The 21,854-nt window shown below is 40.1% G+C and overlaps 3 protein-coding genes and 1 non-coding gene across 4 annotated transcripts; 3 read left to right on the forward strand and 1 right to left on the reverse strand.

Annotated features, from left to right (window-relative positions):
* Positions 1 to 601: 601 nt before the first annotated feature.
* cdcp1b (CUB domain containing protein 1b) lies at positions 602 to 12,876 on the reverse strand. Its single transcript, XM_070922166.1, has 11 exons — positions 12,753 to 12,876; positions 9,468 to 9,692; positions 6,893 to 7,243; positions 6,094 to 6,309; positions 5,102 to 5,458; positions 4,539 to 4,898; positions 3,393 to 3,590; positions 2,895 to 3,251; positions 1,777 to 2,133; positions 1,605 to 1,686; positions 602 to 1,103 (listed from the first exon to the last, which is right to left on the reverse strand). The coding sequence occupies exons 1-11, from the start codon at positions 12,874 to 12,876 to the stop codon at positions 602 to 604; spliced, it is 3,129 nt and encodes a 1,042-aa protein (XP_070778267.1).
* A 94-nt stretch (positions 12,877 to 12,970) lies between these two features.
* Positions 12,971 to 17,152, forward strand: LOC139299263 (LIM domain-containing protein 1-like). Its single transcript, XM_070922168.1, has 6 exons — positions 12,971 to 13,070; positions 16,124 to 16,191; positions 16,325 to 16,387; positions 16,603 to 16,733; positions 16,908 to 16,959; positions 17,062 to 17,152. The coding sequence occupies exons 1-6, from the start codon at positions 12,971 to 12,973 to the stop codon at positions 17,143 to 17,145; spliced, it is 498 nt and encodes a 165-aa protein (XP_070778269.1). The 3' UTR covers positions 17,146 to 17,152.
* Positions 17,153 to 18,155: 1,003 nt separating this feature from the next.
* Positions 18,156 to 21,641, forward strand: nrm (nurim). The gene is made up of 4 exons (XM_070922308.1): positions 18,156 to 18,311; positions 19,485 to 19,678; positions 19,906 to 20,079; positions 21,102 to 21,641. Exons 1-4 carry the CDS (start codon positions 18,161 to 18,163, stop codon positions 21,417 to 21,419), a joined length of 837 nt encoding a protein of 278 aa, XP_070778409.1. The 5' UTR covers positions 18,156 to 18,160; the 3' UTR covers positions 21,420 to 21,641.
* On the forward strand, positions 18,693 to 18,765 carry trnak-cuu (transfer RNA lysine (anticodon CUU)). Its single transcript has one exon. It is a non-coding gene; the product is annotated as a tRNA-Lys (tRNA).
* Positions 21,642 to 21,854: the final 213 nt, after the last annotated feature.

Genomic DNA, 21,854 nt, shown 5'->3' on the forward strand with positions numbered 1-21,854 from the left:
AGCACCTCTAAAGCTCACTAATTATACGTTGTTTGATCTGTATAAAAAGCCAAAGTATAAAAAAAGGTTTAAGGTTATGTGTTGGACTATTTCTTGGCTGGAAGCAGTGACTTCCTGGAGTCTCTCACAGTGACGACAAGACTACAGGAAGTCACTGTACGGATTAAACGGATATATGTGTTAATTAGTGTTAAGAGGTGCTGGTAGGTGGATTTTGTTACCTTTGGACGGGGCCAGGCTAGCCGTTTCCAGTTTTTATGCTATGCTACGCTAACCAGCTGCTGGCTGTAGCCTTATATTCACTGGACAGACATGAGAATGCAATTGATCTCTTCATCTAACTCTCAGCAAGTGAAAAAGTATCTCCCAAAATTCCAAACTTCCTTTAAAGAAGAGGATCGCAGCTTCTCCTCTTGAGGCTTTAGAAATGTCTGAGTTCTGACAAAGACGACACGCACATCATATTCAGAAGCTCATCGAACTCAGATTCCCTGAGTGTGGTCGAGGCACAGAAGTTCACATCAGTACAGTCCAGAGAGACTCGGTGCTGTAACGAGAATTTAGTAACAGCGGTCCATCGTGCAGTTACAGTCCTGACACTCTACAAGGAGTCCTCTGTTGGCGGCTGTGGTTCCATGTCAACACCAGAGAGCCGGATCGTGTTTATATCGCCTGTGCTCTTGAACGTGTACAGTTCATTGTCCACCATCCTGCGGTCTTGGAAGCCGAGGCTGTCCTCCCGGGCAATAGGAGTGCGTGGACGGGGCGGGAGGAAACTCTCAGATGGGTCCAGGAACGTCTTGAACTGGTCCATCTCGGGCTCGTGGTCTGGTTCTTTGATTACAGGCAGCTCTCCGTCAGTGGGGCCCGTAAATGTTTTATAAGAGTCCACCTGCATGCCTTTAAAGTGGTCCTGCATGCTGTCGGCGTAGATGGAGTCACCCAGCAGGTGGCCGTACACCATCGTCTCATCTATGGAGTCGTACACGTGGGATTCGTTGTCAGACCGACTTTTGGTGAAGTGGCTGTCACCTGGGCGGAAGATATTCCCTTTACCGATGTAGATGGACGCCTCCTTGTTCATCCTGTCTTTTTTCTTTTTCCTGTTTGAAAAGATGAAGGCAGACCACAAACAATAAGAAAGAGCCAATCTTACAGAAGATAGACAAATAAATATCACTAAACCAGTTCATGTAAAAAACATGACCCGAAACATGTATTTCTTATTCTGATAATCTTTTTTTTTTTTTATAACATTTTCTCACTTTCAGGACGTAGAGGTAAAAAAGTATTAGAATAAAAATACATTTATCAAGCAACTTACTTCCAGGAATAGCCAATCAGGCACTAAGATTTACTCAACATCTACCATATTAAAAAAAACCTAACATTTTCTCAGTCATGTGTTTTTCTGCAAAAATGTGATTTAATTTTTTTATTTAAGAGCCTTTTAAGTCACAACAATTTTGATAAATAGCTTTTATTCTTCAGTTTGCACGTAGGAGTAAAAGTGAAGGATTGTTACTTTCACCTAAGTTCAAAACCTCATAATCTAAGGGTTTGATAAAGGCGGGCCCACGAAGTTTTGCTACAGGTCAACTCACTTTGTGACGATGCATACTACAGCCAGCACTATGAGCAAAAGCAAAAGAGCTCCTGCGATCCCGAGGAGGATGGCTAAGAGATCTGTAGAGGCAAAAAGAAGAGAGTAGAAGTCCTTTACTTTACATATTTAAGGTAACAATTTTTTTGTGTGAACATGAAAGGCTTGCTTACTGGTCTTCTTCTGCAGAACTATTTTGGTCACCGCGCCAAAGTGTCCCTCCTCTGTTATACAGTTGGACATGTTGAGATAGAAACTCTGTGGCACCAACAGCTTGTCCTCCGCCTGCTCGTCCTCCCTGCGGCTCATGATCTCCTCCTCGTACCCCAGCATCTTCACCTTGATGGCGGTGTGCCTGTCGTTGCATTTGGGCTGACTGACATTGACAAACTGCAAGTGTGCCTGGTACTGGCTCGGCAGAGTGACGATCCAGGATACAGTGGAGGAAGGCCTCATACCCTGAGGCCAGTTGGGGGTGGCGAGCAGGGTCGGAGATGACATCTTTGGACTGACTCTGTAAATAATGGTCTCTAGAAAGGGATGGAAATAATGTTGAGTGTCAGTACTGTATCCTGTGGGTGACTAAACTCTGCTGGTCTACAAATTTAAAAGGCTCCTCCAGTATTTGTGGTACAATAGTGCCCCTGTGTGGAAAAAGTAAAGTGAATGTGCTCGATTTGACCATAAGTGGAGTAGGGTGGAGAATCACAGCATAGCAGCATGACACATTTTTTTAGGAGATTAGGATTATTTTCTCGATTAATCAATCAATCTTTTGGCCTGTAAAATGTCAGAAAATAGTGAGAAATGCCCCTTACAATTTCCTAGAGTCTTCAAAATGTCTTGTTTATCCAACGAACAGGTCAAAACCCAAAGGTGTTTAATTTACTATCACAGAAGACCATCAAATATTCACATTTGAGGAGCTGATTTGGGGCATTTTTTGCTTTTAAAATGGCTAATCAATTAACTGACTCTAGCTCTTACAGTCTCAAATGCCATCATTCTGGATCTTAAGTGCATTTTACTTTTTTTGGTGTAACAGCCTATCAAATCATCCTCATCTCAAATTAATTAAAATCTGTTGAAACCTGCCAGAACAGTTCGATTAGTCAGAAAATGTAATGTTCCAGTCCCTTTTCAAGCAAAAATGCAAAAATAAATTCTCTGATTTAAGCTTTTCAAAAAAATAGCTGTTTTTCTTTGACATATATGATAATGAACTGAATATCTTTGGGTTTTGAGTTGTTTGTTGGACAAAACAGTTAACTAACATGTATGTATGTCTTACCTGGGATCTCCTGACTGAAGCTGACATTGAGAAAAGGCCCTCTGGTCTTGCTGAAGTCCCGGTGGGTGGCTGTGACGGAGATGTTGGCGTGCACCTGAACTTTCTTGATGACCCCATTAAAGCAGAAATCTCCAATAGAAAACCCATCGCTCTCTGCCACATGCAAGGAGACCGACTGATTACACCCCTGGCCGGGCAGGGACTGTCGGAGACTCCCTTTGGGCGACATCAGATCCACTGTGCTGTCCTGAGGGATCTTGACGTGCCAGGTGAAGCTGTGGAGGGGCATCGGTAGACAGGAATCCAGTTTGGGCACAGTGAGGAGAGTCGCAGAGCATGAGGTCACATTTTGGCACCCTGTTATTAAAAAGGCACAAAATGATAAATTGAGTTAAATAGACTTGAACTTTTCTTTATCCAGGTACCTCTAAAAGGCTCTTTTCAGTACCAAGAAAACAAAAAAGCTACAATTATTTTAGCTGTTCACGGACATCTTACCAATAACTTTACTGGCAGTGAGACGCACATCTTCCTTTGGACAGTCGAGGAAGGAGAGGCCGGCCTTCGTGCCTGCAGCCACGATTATCTTCTCTTCAACCTTGGAGTCAATGCTCATCTCACAATTGGGATCAGAACCCACTTTCTCTATCTGCAGGGACACTCCTGGGTGTTTGGTTAGATCCACCGCACAAAGAACTGAGAGGGAAATACAACACAGAAAGACAATATTTCAGTGATCAAAAGGGAATCCTTCATCTCAGCTTTCATTGTGACAATATTTCATCCTGTTAAAACGAAACTGTTCTATTTCTTTTTGTCTAATTTCTGCAGATATATACATACAGTATTATGTCATAATAATTTTATATATCAACATGTACGTTTGGACTCACAAAGCCGCAGTTTGTGCCTCTTATGTAATACCTTCAAGTCGCAGTGCAAAAAATGGATTTAACAAAAAAAATATATATACACAGCAATCTTTGAAAAACCCAGAAAGTCATTAAACAAAACTTCCTCATATCCTCAAAAAAATATTCCATCTGCTGCATAAAAGAAACATTTCTTTTAATCTGTTTTTAAAACTGCGATTGTACAAAACGAAACATGTCCTTGCTATTTTTGTAAAACACAAGCAAATTATTAACGTATCATTTGGTACCCAAATATAAAATATTGAAAAGCAACATCAGCATAACTTAATATACCTGATAGCTGTTTTTATTTTGGTTCACGCTGCATAAAATTGAGCATGTGTTATTTCCAGCTTCCATCTTTGTTTGGATTAGGAAACAGTGGCGCAAATTGGGAGACAGGTTAAATTTCTGACAGAATTGTTTTTATTCAGACGGCTGGAAGAGTCTTGAGTCTTGTTCAAAGATCGACAGGTATTATTTTTAAAATAGGATGCTTAACTCTGTGACTCGAATGTAATGTGAGACACGAGAGGTACAAACTGGGCAAGGACTCACACGACATCTACATTTTAAAACATTTCTTATGCTTGGATCTGTTCAGAAAAACAAAAAGGTGGGTGAACATCGAAAAAGTGACTTGAAGACAAGAATCAAATCTGAAGTTTCAACAGAACTGGGATCAGCCAGCCCACCATGACTCCCAGCTCTCCATGTGATAACACTGTACCTGGATGACCACTCCTCATTACAGAGACTCTGTAGCTCAAGGCGAGTCCTTGTAGCGTCTTGTTGGTTTCACAATTCTTCAGCACCATGGTGAAGTCGCCCTGCAGATGCTGCGGCTGAGGATCCGTCAGAGTCAGCTTGGTCACCTTCTTGCCCTCTCTCTGGTACTCCACCTCCACTTCATTGTTGAGGCATTCTGGAGCCGTGTGATCGCGGAAATGCATCGTGTAGTTGTGCATGCCGGGCACCGTGAAGTTCCACTGCATCTGCTGTCCATCAGGGAAATTGCCAGGATAGTGTGCTGTGGCGAAGTCTGTGTCTGAGACACCTCGCGGTAGGTTGACTTTCACTATGGCCACCACTGGAGAGAGACAAGGAGATATCGTGTCATCTATATCCCTTTAAATACGCTTTTTTATAACTGATGTTTTTCTTTTGGTTTTGTCTATGTGTCACCGGACAATGTCCTGTTGCATGATGTATGGTGTCTGACATGTGGTGGTGTCTTCTAATCAAAAGTTTGGCATAGCACAGAAATAAAAACTAACTAATATTCTAACTTACTGCTGGTCTTAGGCCCAACGTTGAGTTTAAAGTTAACAGGATTGAGCTTCCTGTCCCCAGGCACCTGTAGAGACATACGGCCCCTGTAGCGAGCCATAATGGTGGTCACAGTTCCTCCTTTGCAAAAGGTACCAATGATTGCTGGCCCCGTGCGCAGATAGGTAATAAGAGAGTATGTGTGCTCATCTGGGCAGGTGTCCTCGTTGGCAATCTGTCGCATTCCCGGTTCTGGGAAGTCCAGTTGGAAGGCCCGAGAGGAGTCAACTTTCAGATCCCAGGTGAAGGTCCGGTTGAAGTCTGGGAACAGTGAGGACTCGGCCTGAACAATGTCACCAGAACAGGAGGTTTCTGTGCAGTCTGGAATTTGTAGAGAAGAGCATATAAGCAATGGTGATTTAGTTTTCTGTTGACAAAGATTCAAACAACTGCATCGTTAAATCCTGAAAACAAGTCTAAAGAATAAAGACAAATTTATCTGTATGCTGTTATCAGGAAATCATGTACTGTAGGTGATTATTATCTAACCTAATAACATGTAGTCGGTGAGTCGGTGTCAACGTGAGAGTGTCTTTTTAACTGTCTTGGAAAGAGCAAATCATGCAGTTTTTGTTCATTAACAATATTTGTAAAACCACTCAAGTTGGGTTTTATTCTATAAGTTTGCTTCCTTCAAATTATTTTCTACTAAAAAGATTTTAATTTATTATTTAACTCGTTTTCTTGCTAGCCTTGCTTGTGTGAAGGCCACTCTAACACATTGTCAGATTCATTCAGTTAAAAAACTACTACGGTACATCACTCACTTGTGATACTTTTTGGATTTGTAATTTTTGCATCAAATCTGATAACTATAACTGTCATTGGTATTGGCATTCTTTAATGTGTAAAGTATAGCACAGCACAGCAGAAGACGTACTCTCAGTAGAGCACACATAAATATATCAATATCCCAAAAACATCAATATCAAATTCAAATGTTTGTATCTTCATACCAATTTCTCTGTTGATCTCCACACTGAAGACATCCTGAGGTCGAGGACAGGTAAACTCTATTGAGGTGTTGCGAGGATCATTAATTCTCAGATATGTTGGGTTGCATATCTGTTTAGGCGCCTTGTTTTCACACACACTGCAGTCTGGCTCGCTGGTCACCCTGCTGATGATGATGATGGTGTCAGGATCAGGGGTCACGGACATCATTCTGCCACCTAAAGAGAAAAGTAGTAGTTTAAAGATATTGATCGGACCACAGAGCAAAGACTACTCTGCACAATGACTTGTCAAATAAAATGTTTAAAAAGAGATTCTGTTACAATAAGTCAAAATATTAAATTTTACATAATGGTATACGTCAGTATAATGTATACAGTATATTATAATATACTATATAGTATAATAATATCATTCATGAGTAATTAAGTGACATGTGATCAAATCTTTTACACACTTTTTAGCCGTGTTAGCAGCGGCATGAGAGTCACATTTTTGGCTTTTAGTTAAATATCGACAACTGCTAGATTAATTGCGATTAAAATTTGGTGCAAAAATTAATGTACCCTTGAGGATTAATTGTAATACTTAAAACTTTGTAAAACTTTAGTGACCCCCCAACTTTCCAGCTAAATAAACAAATAAATCTAGAATCACCCAACTGTGCCCAGAGAAAGAGGTTCACACTAGATATGATATATTTCAATGAAGCATCTTTGTGTTATTTTAAAAGACGTATCATACGTATATATCATATGCCTTTGATGTAAATAAATAGCTACTTGTTTTTCAGGCACTTGCCTCTTGGTGCTGCTTTGACAGTGAATGCTGTTGAGTCCAGTTCTCCGTCTTTGGGCACTTCTACAGTCACAGTCGTCGCTCCAAGCAGATCCAGATGAGACACCGTCCCATCCTTGCAGTAGCTGCTGGTTTTGACCTTTCCATCATTTTTAGTCGTACTCACTGAGTACTGGAAGCTGTCTTGGCAATTTTCTGCTCCAGACATCTGCTTTAATCCACCACCAGGGAAGTCCACAGTTAATACAGTCCTCTCTGGTACACTAATGTCCCATGTTAGGGATCTTTTAAAGTCCTTGAAGAGGTCGAGATCAACTTCTCCAGCAGCAGGGGTGCAGGAGCTCTTGGTGCATTCTGGATAACAAAAATGAATAATATTTGAAGTTACCAGCATCGTTTTTTATTAGCTGTTTTAGTACCACAGAAAGAGAAAGAGCCTTGACTTCCAGTATCAAGGAAGATGAAACATGACTTCATCATCTATAAATAAAATAAGCACACACATAAATAAATGCTGAAATAATTACAGAAATGAATAAATAATTATATATTGATTCATGAAAAGAGATAAATGTAAAAATACAAAATCAAATTAAATGCACAATCAAATAAACATTTCTACAAATCTTAATTTGTTTTTTCTAATATAATAATAATAATAATATATAATATATATATATACTATATTTCTAGAGTATATCTAAGTTTTATTTGTCTGAATTTCGACCTTTATTTCTATATTTCTATTTTTTATAAGGTATAAATTTAGAAATAGTCAGAGACTGAAGAAGTAGGTTGTAGAAATGAATTTATTATTCATTTATCATCATTATTGTTATTATTATTATTTAAAAAAAAACATTTGTTTTAAAAAATAATTACCAAGTTATTCATTATTTGATTTAATTTTACTTTGAACAATTGATTTATGTATGTATTCATTGCAGCTTCTATTTAATCATTTAAGAATTACTTATGAATTTAAATATTTATCTGTTTATTACTGTCTTCATTTCAGCATTTAAGTATTTATTGATGAACAAGTCATTTTTTGTCTTCCATACAGAAGAATTTAAAGTAGAGTTAATCCCAAATAACAAATCTCAAAGTCTGTTGGTAACTGCAGTGAATTTTGACATGTAGTTTCCACAGTTCTTACCTATTTTCTTCGTCATCTTCACGCTGTACATATGCTGAGGTTCCAGGCAGCTGAACTCCAGCGAGAGTTTCTCTACGTCCGTCAGTGTCTTTTCTGTCGGGCTGCAGTTGGGAGTGGAGCCATCAACAGAGCACACTTCACATTCTGGTTCACCAGGATCCCGGCTAACGACCACAGTCGTGCTTGAGTCAACAGTTAGAACCACCGTTCGACCCTCTAAAGGGGGTAAAAAGGAGAGAGTTTGACAGACGGCCAGATTGGCTCGCACCAGTTAAATCCATCATTAAGTTTGTGTGTAAAGTCCTTCCTAAGATCTTAGTAGATACTAGCTCATTTCAAACAAGTGAAATCGTGTCGCACCATTAAAACTTAAAGGAAAAGTTCAATATTTAGGGAAATATGCGTATTCGCTTTCTTGCAGAGTTAGACGAGAAGATTGATACCACTCTTATATCTGTATGCTAAATGAATAAGTGAATATGCTTATTTCCCTAAATGTTGAACTTTAAGTTTTAATGATGCAACAAGATTTCCCTTTTTCACTTTGAACTTAAGAACAGCTGTTACAGCTCCAACTAAAATCAACAGTGTTACTGCTGGCTTTCTTAAAACTTTTTTTAGTAGTTTTTCTTACTTAATGGTCCAGCAGAGGCCTGGAACAAGACAGGTTCGATCTGAGTATTTGGTTTGACTTGCAGAGACACAACAGCTTGGTTGGGCAGGTCTAGACGAGTCAACGAACCACCTCGACAATACAGAGTCTGGTCTTTGCCATTTGTTATGGATGTAGCCACTGAATACTGTAATCCATTAGGGCATTGTTGTGACGTCTCCATCAGTCCGTCTCCGAGGATGTCCAGACTCACAACTGTCTTCTCAGGTGCCTTCAGCTCCCAGGTGAAGGTTCGGGTGAACTCTGTGAGGATGGAGGGTTGAGTTTCTACTGTTGAAGGGCTGCAGGCGTCCTTAGTGCACTCTGGATTAAAATTAAATGGCAAGAGAAGATGCACAGATTGGTTCAGCTCTCGTACTAGGTGCACATGCAAGGCTATTAATTATGCTTTGATGTGAATAAACTGATTTAAATTAAAAGTCATGGGAATTAAAAGAATTGGAGCACCACAACAACCTTCAGTATATCTGAGGCACTGCGGACTGAGGTTGGACTAGAACGATGGTGGTTTTGGAGTTCTCATCTCAAGGTAGATACCAAGAAGGTTGACTCCATTACAGTGAAACGATCACACCAACAGAAATAACTACACATTGTAAATTCAGGCCAATTCACTTAAAACTATTCCATTTGAATAACTGACCCCAGACAACAATACATTAAAAAAATATTAGCGTATTGACAGCTAATCTGAAAGCTGCTGTATGTATTTACTGTATGCATCATCAGCCCATCCATAAACTCACCAATGGTGCGAGTAATCGCCACAGAGTACGCCTGTTCAATGGGCTGGGAGCAGTTGAACAGCAGTTTGACCTCCTCCTCAGGTACCAGACGGAGGGAGGACAAGCAGGACGTCTGTGTGTCATTCACCCCGCTGACTGAACACACAGCACATTGATCCATGGGCAGCTCGGTGGACACCGTCACTGTCGAGCCTTTGTCTGGTCGGACCACCGTCTGAAGGCATTCTGAGGGAACAGATCAGGAGTTAACTGCAAATAACCTAAAGATGTTGTGATCTAAAGATGTGATTTATTGCCAGCATTGTCTTGTTTCAACTGCATAAGAGAGACAAATATTTGGACTTGAGTGCTGAAACTATTAGCTGATTGACTGATTGACAGAAAATGTGTCAGAAACTATTTTGATAAGCGCAGCTCTAGGGATGGCAATGTCGCTCGAGACTTTTCAACAACTGTGGGATGGATCGCCATGAAATTCAGTACAGACATTCATGGTTCCCAGAGGATGAATCCGACTGACACTGGTGATCTCCTGACTTTTCCTCTAGCGCCACCATCAGGTGAAAATCTGCATAGACATTCCCATCAGCCTCTGCTGTTTAGCATCACCATGTTAGCAATGTCTTTGTGAGCATGTTAGCATGCTGATGTTAGCATTTAACTCAAAGCACTGCTGTATTTACACAGCATAGCCGCAGACTCTTGTTCAAGCAAAAATGCCAAATATTCTCTGGTTTCAGGTTCTTGAAAATGAGGATTTTCTGCTTTTCATTGTCTAATATGATTGTAAACTAGATATCTTTGTGGTTTTGACTGTTCTCAGACTCAACTTGACGTATGCTTGGGCTCTGGAAAACTCTGATAGCCAAATTTAACTATTTTTCGGACATTTTCCAATCATAACGATTACTTAAACAAATGATCAGAATAATAAAAAGTGAAAGTAACAGTTAGTTGCAGCCTTATTCAAACATTGGAAGGGTTTAAGGAATCAGATGAGAGGACAGTTTGTTCTCACTCTCCTGTATCACAATTTAAGAAACAAATCAAGGAACAAAACACCCACACAAGCGGTCAGACAGTTTGCTGTTGACACTTGAGCAAACACAGTGGTATCAGGCACACCTATCCCCATGCTGTGTAGTGACAGACCAAAGCAAATTCATTGACTTCTCATTATCGTGAGTCATTTGAGCGCTGAGTAAAGAGAGGAAGTCAAGGTGAACCAGTTTTAAAAAGCATGAGTAACTGCTGATTCTGTGATATCTGACTCCTCTGTGGCAAATGCAAACTTCCCCTTTTAGGGAAATTGTACACGTGCAGCTTTATCAATTTACAGACCGTTACTGTTTCATCTGTAATTTTACACATCAGAAGCTGTAAAGCTACATCGCAGCTTTGGTTTCACATTAATCCCCAATTTGGTCCCAACTGTGGTTCCAGGGCAGCTTCAGCAGCTCATACTAGAGCTGTGTCGGCCAATACTACAGCCGAGAACAACTTACTGCAGATATATCAGTATCTGTGTGAATGTCAGCCAATAACGTTTGAGGTCATTTAGAAACTACGTCTCCTTTACATAGTTTGTCCACCAGAGAGCACAGACAAGTTGATCTTTCAACTGTAAAAAGTGCCGCTTAGCATGTATCTTGTTTACAATTTATAATGAAAAGAAATCTAATGGATCCATAAAAAGATTGTTGTGTTTTTCAAATATTTCCTATCGGCCTCAAAATCGGACAGGCAAATTAATATATAATGTTTTTATGATTACATTCTATTGATTTTGCTAAAACTTGCTAAAAGTAAATAATACATACACAAAAAAAGAAAGAAAAGACAAACCCACAGGAGCATATATATATATATATATATATATATATATATACACACACACACACGGATACGAACATAGATATAAACACACACACATGCACCAACTGCATTCACAAATATTTACTGATGATTATAATGAGATTTTTTTCTTCCAGCCACTTAACAAAACCTGCCTTCACACCATTATCTTGTCTGGATCATATCTGAAGCTCTACAGTCAACCTTGTACACACAGTCATGGATTTAAGTCAAAAACATAACGTAACCTTCCTCCAATAAGTCTGGACCATAGAGCGCGCCCAAAGCATATCAATGAATCCTAAAATCATTGCAATTTACATTAAATCTGGTGGGAGTTTTCTTGCTGCAGGGATGCAAAGATTTGAATGAAAACACTAACTGTAATGTTTTTACAAGCCTGTGTGTGGTAAGCTGCACAAGTTCACACACGAGAGGACTGCAAAGCAACTCAGAGCAACATTGCAGCATTTACATGAAATGCTGGCTTCTCATGACAGTAAACAATGGGTGTGTCGAGGATGCCACAGGGTTCAAACAGTTGTATTCAGCAGCAAAATAGAAGTTCATATGATCATTTCCACAAACACTGTAAAAGAGAATAAATGCAACATGATGATGATGATGATGATGATGATGACTTTCCCCCAAGAAATGAATCAAGTCAGCGGGGGAAGAAAGCACAGAGTTTAAATCTAGCAGAAAATATGATAAAACGGCCGCCAGTTTCATAGCTCAGCAGCAGATTGCTGGTCAATCATTAATGAAAGTGTGATGAATTCATGCCTCCAGGAAGCTCCATAAATGCCTCATAAACTTTTTGAAAATGGAGGTCTAAAAGTCAGGACTCAATCTTATACAACGTTGACTTTACGTCCTCTATTATCTCTTAATTTATTGACACAGCTTTAAGCACAGCTCACTTCACAGGCCTGTATCTTTGCATTAGGTTTCGCCTGAGCACGTTTTTCTTTTATATCACAGACACCATGAACTCATCTCAGTTGTGTGTTTGACCCAATTGGCACAAACTTGAAATAACGCCAGAATTTAATATCAGGACGTTTCGTGATGCTTTAGCACAAGTTTTGTAAAGTAGAGTAGCCTCCTGAAAGCAACAACGTTAGAGGGGAAACAGGCAAACAACGCTTCACCAAACAATAACTGCACATATGCGTCGTGCTAAGAGAGATTATTATTATCCCACCTGATGAGTCGAAGACCGTCAAAAACAAAAGTCCCAGCAGCGCGCAGAGCCGCATGTTCACTGAGAAAAGGAGGGTTTTCCTGCTTTAACAAAAAATAAGAAAGTTTAAAAAAAAAAAAAGCAAGTTTAAAAGGTGCTGTTTCTCTGTCTAACTCGCTGTAGCATTTTCATTCACTTTACAACAACAGCGACGGCGCTGACAGCCACTTCCTGCTCAGCGTTACCTGCGCGCAGCAGCGCAGCGGAGGGCGTGGACGTCAGGTAGGTTACCTGCCCAAACTTGACGAGTGAGGAGGAGCAGGCCCTGCCGTTGTACCCTTGAGCCGAAACACTGCAGAGCTGATACATACAGTACTAAAGGCTTATATGATAAGACACGAATCCTTATGTGACTCCCCTCACTGTGTGGCACAATGGGCGCCCTATTTATAAACAGCCAAACATGCCAAAGATTGTTGGCAACGTGCTGTGTATCCCCAAAATGAGGCAGAGGAAGGGTGTGGAAACAGAGCCCAAAGTAGAGGTTACTTGTTTGAATACAAGTAATGAAATAACTCTGTATAACTCTGTATAACTGATTAATATAATTGCAAAGGGGATGATATTATAGAGATACACAGCAGGAATTCAGTCCCTAGAGGAATACTTCTGGTGACAGTTTAAATGAGCAACATGCAGCTGCATTGTTTTCCTCAGTGAAATGATGATGAAAATGTGATACACTGGTGTCTGATGTCTGATGTATGCTGTGAATAACACTCCCATGCTGCGAAGGCTCTAACCCTAACCCTCCTGCCTCCACACGCCTCATGACACACACATTCCTGCACAGAAACATACCTGAGGGCAAGACCACTCACAAACACACATTTGCGTTGCATGTTTGAACGCTTTAGCTTCTCATCACCAAAATAATTTGCCCTAGTCTTAATGCAGAATGCCTAAAATTACAATAAATCAAACATCAGCCTAAACTAGCCTCAGTTTGAAGTCCTATAGACTAATTTCAGCTTTTTTCCCCCCCTCGTCTAAACCTCCAAACTTAAATCACAAAACTATAAACAGTACAGATGAGAGAGTGAAAATGGTACAAGGCTCTCAATTGTCCTCATCTTTCTATCTTGGTTGGAGCACTTTGATCCATAAAACACACAATCCTCTACAGCCAAACACAAGTGACACTGAGTTTTTTTGTTGAACCAGTCTGACAGCTTGCAGAGTGGGCGGTGTGGTGAATTTAAACAGCTTCAGTTAGTCTCAACAAGGGACCTCAGTGAAGAATCAGCAGCTGTCACCCCCCCCCCCCCCCATGTTACTGTAGATCAGCCAAACATGTGCTGTGGAGAGTTTCATGGCTAACGTTTCCTTTCTTATTCATAATTGCGGTTTTTATTTTTACAGATAAGCACCTTTAACTCTGAACTATTGAGACATTATTGTTGTGTAATATGTCAAACCGTGTTATGAACACTCTGTTGTTTATTATAGATTAATGAGATTGTGAAATGCTTAGCCTGTCGTCTGGCGTCCTCTTCCTGGTCGTCCTCTCATTTTTATTTTACGGAACAGATACAGTTATAAATATAAATAAGAGACATAAATAAGAGAAGGAGCCATAAAAAAACAAGAAAAAAATGTGTATGTAAAATATACAGTAGTTAGAATAACAATGAAAACAAAATACAGACAGCTCACACACTTGGCACAAATATTCATTTCTAACTGTTATTTGGGCGAATCTGATTCTAGGTCATGAGTTACAAAATGGAGGGCCTGAACAGTCCACATGAGGGCAGTAACACAATATATATGAGCAGTATCAAGTCATAATGTATGTAAGTAAAGCATACATTAGAACCAGTCATGGCATAGCATTTATCTGTTGACCTTACCTTTGGACCGACCCTGACCCCACGTATGGAAACCACTGGACTAAACCACTTAAGTATAAAGTAATGAAAACGAGCTCCACCTTGACAGGCTACAATAGTAGAACACTGCATCAATAATAATAATGAAATCATGTAATATATCACATTATAACACCCACCGGGATCATTTTCCTGTACTTTTATTTGAATGCAGGGCTTTTACTTGTGATGGAGTAATTATACATAATTTTAATGCAGATCCAGGACCAGCAGGATCTAAATACTGCCCTTTTGGTGCTCTAACTTGTGCTAAAAGATACCAGTTGGCCTCCTCTGTTGCCACCCACTCAGCCTCCTCGGAGGAGTCAGGGGGTCTGAGGAGTCGCTACCCCCAGAGAGACCAAAAGCAGTGAACGCAACACCCATTAACCCAAATAGCAGCTCCCCTTACAGCTGTCTGCACCGCACATAAAATTAGACGCCCAGACAGTCGTACTGTAGGCTCCAGCAGGCAGAGGCAACTGGGAGAAATACTGTAGAAGATGGACCCAAGTTGTAGTTCAAAACTTTACTTTGGTAAGGAAGTAATACACTGCATATTTAACATAGACTTTTCCTCTATTCCTTAAAACAGATGATTATTCAGCCATTGTGTGAGTGTGTTGTCTGTACAGTGCATGAAGGTTTCACAGTAACCACTTCTTTGTGTTGTGTATTGTGTGTATTTGGGGTCTGTATTCAGGAAGCTGTACAGGATGCAGTAAAGCTGTGTACGGTGAAGGGAGAGCCTGCCGGGCGATGGGACATTTATTCCACAACGCTTGTTTCACTTGCAGCGTTTGCAGTGAGTCCTCTCGATGTGAGGGTGGATGTTTTGGCAGTCAAAAACCTGATTTTGAATCTTTTGTATTTTTTTCATTAAACATTTCAGAAGCAACTATCAAAATTAATAATAATTAATAAATTAAAATGTTTGGGTATTATCTATTAAGAGTTTATCACTCAAAAACTTGTGCTTCATAAAGCACAGTACTACGAGTAAATGTACTTGGTGACATTAGACCACCGAACTAACCTGACCAGGCTAGTCTGGAGGGATACGTTTCCTTGGTAACTTAAGTCAGACTTCTTCAAACCTCCTATATGAAACATGATTTAACTGGGTGGACTGTGTGGTTGTGGTTCGGTAACTAAGCAACCCACCAACTGCCATCAGATTGTGATTCAAATGTTGATGAATTCTGATTAGTGCATGGAATTGCGTGACATCATCGTTTTCTAACTGAGCCCCGCCCACTTCAAACCAGTGAGAAAGGCGAGGCCAAAAGCCGAAAATCTGAAAATTGTGAAATAAACAAAACTTGCTCATTATGTTTACCCCTCTTACTTGTATACTTTTATTGTTTTAGTTTGTGTGTAGTTTACTGCACCTTCTTGATTTCTTTTGTAGCTGTTAATCATTATCTTTTATTGCAATCAGGTTTTTGACTGTATATGTATTTTTTAATACATAAAACATCTTAAACATAATTTGTTTTGCCTTGGTCCAAAGAAACAATGTAATATCTCAACTCTATTTTTTTATGGCTGCAATGACAATTAAAGTTGAACTTTGAACTTTATTTATTAATAGAAAACTAACTATGTTTATGAAATGCTGCAATATGTAAGAGGAGCCGTTTCCCCATATTCACCTTGTTCCTTGTCTTTTGTTTCATGTTTAGGTGAAAAACTCAGTGGCAGGCCATTTTATGCTGTGTCAGGAAGAATCTATTGTGAGGAGGATTTTTTGGTAAGAAGATCCTGTTTTAGCGTGGCTATACACAAGAGTTAAATGCTGCACAAACATATGACTTGTATCCAGTTTTTATCACAATCAACCAGACATTTAATGGGTGAATTGTTTTTTTTCTTATTTAATGTAGTACTCAGGAGTTCATCCATCCCCAGAAGTGTGTGACAGCTGTGGGTATTTAATCAAGGACATGGTGAGTATGTATTCATTTACTGTATGTGCACAGTGGAAGTGGAAGACGCACTCCGAACTTTTACTTAAGTAAAAGTACCAATACCACAAAGTACTCCATTACATTGGCTCACATTACATATACTTAGTTACTTTCCACCATTGTATGTGCATTTGAGTACATATGTGGTGTGTGCTCTCACACTGTGTAAAGAAGAGCTAATTTTGCATCGTCAGGTCTTGCAGGCTCGTGGGAAGTCCTACCACCCGTCCTGCTTCCGCTGTGTCGTCTGCAGACAGAGCCTGGAGGGTCAGCCCTTCACTGTGGACACAGACAGCAGGGTTTACTGTGTCAGCGACTACCACAAGTGAGTTTCTTATACACGACCTGCACAACAACAACAACAAGCCAAGCCTTTTAATTCACACTCCAGACAAAAGATGAAACCAAACCCTGCCAGACAGGCTACACGTGAGATAAGTCACACCCAGAGTGAGTTGAGTTTCTGTGACCTTTTTCTGAGACCTCTTCATGGTTTCAGGGTCCAAGCTCCCCAGTGTGCTGCCTGCAGAGTGCCAATACTGCCAACTGAGGTGAGCTGAATTCACTGTTTAATTGATGGCAGTTGCAGTAATTGATACTTTAGTTTCGAGAAACTATCGTAACAATTTCCCTCCATCTGTTGACTGTTTCAGGGGTCCACAGAGTCTATTCGAGTGGTATCATTTGACAGAAATTACCATGTAGAGTGCTACAGTGGTGAGGTTAACCTCATTTGAGGACAGGAGCATCTTTCTGTGTTTTTCTGCTGATCTTATTTCATGTATGTAAAACATTTAAAAGAAGATAAATGTTTCAGTATCTGTAACATTTTGCACAATTTCCTGTCTGTAATAAAGTCGCTTCAAATAGATCCAAAGTCCTGAGTATTGTTTTACGCTCTCTATTTCCTTTTGAATAATGAATATTAGATTAAGTAGAGTAATGGTGTCATTTAATAGGTTTAAAATTGGTGACCTACATTTCCACTTCATACTACGTTGCCTCCATGAAAAGAGATATCATGTTACAAAGGCTTGTTAATTATGCGCATAAAAAACTTAATTCTTTCTAGTCCCCTTGTACACAAATGAATTTACAATTAAAGAGCAGGGTTATTGTTTATTTAAGTGTGCAGATGACGTGGCCTCAGTTGACCTTCAGAGATGGCTAGAAAATGAATTAGGAAACCCTAGAGGAATCTGAGTGACATGAATACTGTCAGGACGAGATGAAGCCATGACAGACTGCTCTCGTCCTTTATTTTCTCAGTTTGAGACTCTGAACTCTTTTAAATTATTTTTTGTTTTAATGTTTTATGCTTTGTTTTAATTATTTTATGTGTATGTATACTTGTTTGCAATGTTTCACACTGTTGTTTTATTACCATATTTGTTCTATATGTTGCATGTTCTTCTGTTGCTTTAATGTTTTTGTGAGCTAAAGACACATTTCCACAATGTTGAGCAGTTTATTATAATCTATTCTATTCTATGGAAGCAACTCTATGATCAGATATCATCAATAAGCATTATCACGTTGCCCTGACTTGTAGAGGATGAAGTAAGTGGAATTAAACTGTAAACTATCAAATATTCCACTTTGACAGCTAGACTTTCCCCCATTAATTGTATATAGTCTATGGTTGTCCCGCACAGCAGCGACACCATGCGTGAATACTCGGTACTACCACAAACTCCCCTCCCGGAAGAAACCACCGTGGAAGTTGCTAAATGAACATGAACGCTGATTGAAATGGCGTCAGTCACGGTACGTGGCTGGGCTCTCTGCACCGTGTCTCTGCTCAACTCTGCGTTTGTTTTCATATCCGGTGCAGACTTCATTCGGTTTATATCATTTCGAGCCATTTACCACAACATCACCGGGGAGACGACCCTCTGTCAAGGTAAGCTTCGGTGCGTTAACTTCAACCGCGGCTGGCAGGCGAACAGGAGAAGTTATCTAACTTTAGTGGAGGACTTACTAGTGAAACCTAGCTAAAATAAGATGGCTGTCAGGGCTTGTCTCGTTGCTATTGCTTAATAACGCTGTAACAAGAGCTGCATCATGGAAGGTGCTTTACAACATGAATGAAATTATGGTTTATAGTGAGGGGGCGGGGGGGGTCCCCATAACTCAACTAGTTCTGGTAAGTTAGCTCTTGTAGTGAACCATAAACGCGTCTCTCTCTGTACTTAGCAAGCAGTTAGTGAACATTTCACCTGATAGTGTGTATGTACAACTTTGATACAGTTGATATAATGTGTGTGTGACGGATTTATACAACGCCCGGCTAGCTCAGTCGGTAGAGCATGAGACTCTTAATCTCAGGGTCGTGGGTTCGAGCCCCACGTTGGGCGAAGATATTTTTTGCTTGCTGAAGTTGACCCACGCCAGAAAGCCTATCAGGTCTGTAGTAAATGTAATCGTGCCGATTTCAGTGTGTCAAGTCAATGCTGGCATCCCTTAAATAGGATCATCAAAATGTGTTGTACATTGGTCTGAAAATCGTGTAACTGTTCACAGTCTTTGAAAACTTCGCTGGTCGATGTATACACGTAGTGTTCACCCACCGTTATAAACCGTTTCACTACAGTCGGTTTCGGTTAGACTAGAGCGGCAGTCCCATCTTGTGACTTTCCTGAGTGAAAACACAAACATTTACTAGATACCAGGAAAAACATTTAATTCAACTTTTGGATGAAATTCAACACAATGAGAGTGAGCAGGAGGACCTCATATTAGCTTGTATTACAGTGAAAGATGGTGTAATGGAACTGGAGGGTCCTGTGTTATGTATTGTGTATATATTACTGTGGCATGTTTAATGCTTGAGTGCTTGTAAACAGTGCTTGTGTGTTCTTCATGGATAACAGTGTGTCATTATGCCATGGCTGGTCTGTTGCAGTGTGTAAAAAGACAGCACACTGAAATAAACTAATTTTTGGTAGGCTGAAGCGTCTTTCTACATCTTAGTTTTTATTTATTTGAATTTAACGACTAATATTCAAATGTAAATAGTGATCTGAATTTGAAGTGATCTTTCTCCTCTTGTTCACATCAATTGCCCACACCTAAGATTTCATACCGTGGTCAGTGGCCCTGCAGGACAGCTCCATCCTCAGGTCTCTTGCTGTGGATCTGGGTCTGCTGGCTCTCTTCATCGTGCAGCACAGTCTTCTCGCCTGGACACCCGTCAAACAGGCCCTCCAGTCAGTGCTGGGGGTCCTGAACAGGACGGCATACTGCTTCACCACTGCACTGGCACTCCAGGTACAGCAACACAGACTCTCAATGTAAAATGCTTCTTTTTTTGCCACAGTGAACAGTACGCCATTAGTGACAATTATAATGCAATTATTAATTACTTGCTAACTTAACTGCATTTTGCAAGATTGCGTCTTCTAACGGAAGTTAAAGTTGAACATATTTTGGGCTTTATAACGCATGTTGTTTCCCTTCACCACTCTGCATCATTATTCTCTTTCCTCCCGTGTTAGATCTTGATGCGTTACTGGCAGCCTGTGACCAGCCCCTGTCTGTGGTCAGTGCGTCATGCACCCTGGAGTATCTGGTTCCCTCTGCTCTGCTTCACTCTGCACTTCCTCTGCTGGGCAATCATCTGCAGCATCCTCATGATCTTTGATTACCCAGAACTGCTGGGCATCAAGCAGGTAACCAGGGTTTCATTAGTGGGATATACTTAGCTCATATAATCTATCAGTATTACATTTTAATTAACATATTTGGGTCTTTTTTTGCCATTACATGACAGTAAACAGTTGAAAGGTGACAGGAAATAAAGAGAGAAGGTGAATGTCGTATAATAAAGATTATGATTACAGTATATACTATGCACCTCAACCACTAAGATGTCCTGTTACTTTAAATGTTAAACAAGTCAAAATTCATTTTTGCAGAACAGCCATTCAATAGTTACACCTTTTATTCTTTTCTTAGTTTCTTCAAGGGACTCTGGCTGATCTGCAATATAATCTGCAGCTCTTTTGTCTTTTTCTGATACATGGGGACATTAAATCTAGGTGAAAATTTGTGAAAACTAGCGTTATGTTTTGTTAAATGTCCTATTGTCAGTGGTGTGATGTGATTTTTGGGAAATGCTTCATAAAATCATGGTTGAGCAGGTTGAAATTTTGCTTTCATCAGAGTTTCTAGTTTCATCATCATACCTGTATTAAGTATCATAGTCCAACTCTGTGTAACTGTACGCTTAATGTGAGTTTCTTATAGATTACTTTGCCATAATTGAGTTATGCACACAGTATGTGTCACAAAAAGTGTGAAATAACAAAGCTCAGGAAGATGTACTGTCGCATTTAAGTGATGAGGATTTCAGTACAGAAACAAGATTGTTTGGTGCGGGTGGCTGTCAGAATTTAACTTCTAACACTAAATATTATACGCCAGATAAATCCCATTGGGCTCAGATGAAAACATCAAGAGGATCAACATTTCAGTTAATTCAATAGCCAATTAATTCATTTCAGTCATCCTCCCACATCTTCATCCAGGATTAATATCCTCAATTTGATTTGATGCCAAAACAGCAACATGACATATTAAAAAAGATCAAATCGAGTGTAACAGGGACGGTGTAATCAGTAACAGTGATTATGAAAACCTCTTAAAATGTTACAGAAATAGATCGACTTAATTTATCTCTCTGCTCTCTCAGGTGTATTACGAGTGTCTCGGTTTAGGGGACCCCCTGTCTCACAAGTCACGCCATGCCCAACGCCTCCTGTCTCACCTGCGCCACCCGGTGTGCCTGGAGCTGGGCGTCGTGCTGTGGCTCCTGCCGGCTTTGTCCCTGGACAGGCTCCTGCTGGCGGGGACTCTGTCGGCCTACCTGGCCCTGGCACACTCTCTGGACAAACAGGATTTAGCCTACCTCTGTGTCCAGCTTAAAAGCAAGATGCAGCTCTTTGCCGAGCCACACCGGGGCAGCGCCAACACCAGCGTCCGGGACAACAGAAACGACAAGGAGAAGTGAAGTGAAGGTCTCCTTACTGCTGTGATGTGAAGCTGACTGCTGTCTTGATATTAACCAGAAATATTGTTCCAAAACGGACTTCCACAGAGCTTCTCAATGAGCCTGATAATCTTGGCATTTACTGCTAATGGCAAATGACCACACTTGACACTGTGTTTTATAAACTGTTCTTTATGTGGTTTCAGAAAGGGTGAGTTTTATTACAAATGGAGATTTTGAAAATACATTCTACAAATGAGGACATATTGGTCTCTATATTCTGCTTAAATGTAGGAAGAAAGATTTGTCAAAAATGTATATTTTATGTAAACGTTTTTGCCGTAAAACCCTCCAAATCTGAATCCTTTTTTTCTTTTTACTACACTTAATGTTTTTCTTGTTTGTCATATAGTATATTTTTATAGGCTGTTGCATTCAATGTGCCAACTGCAGATA

The sequence above is a fragment of the Enoplosus armatus genome, chromosome 16 (assembly GCF_043641665.1).
Source record: "Enoplosus armatus isolate fEnoArm2 chromosome 16, fEnoArm2.hap1, whole genome shotgun sequence".
Lineage (NCBI taxonomy): Eukaryota > Metazoa > Chordata > Actinopteri > Centrarchiformes > Enoplosidae > Enoplosus > Enoplosus armatus.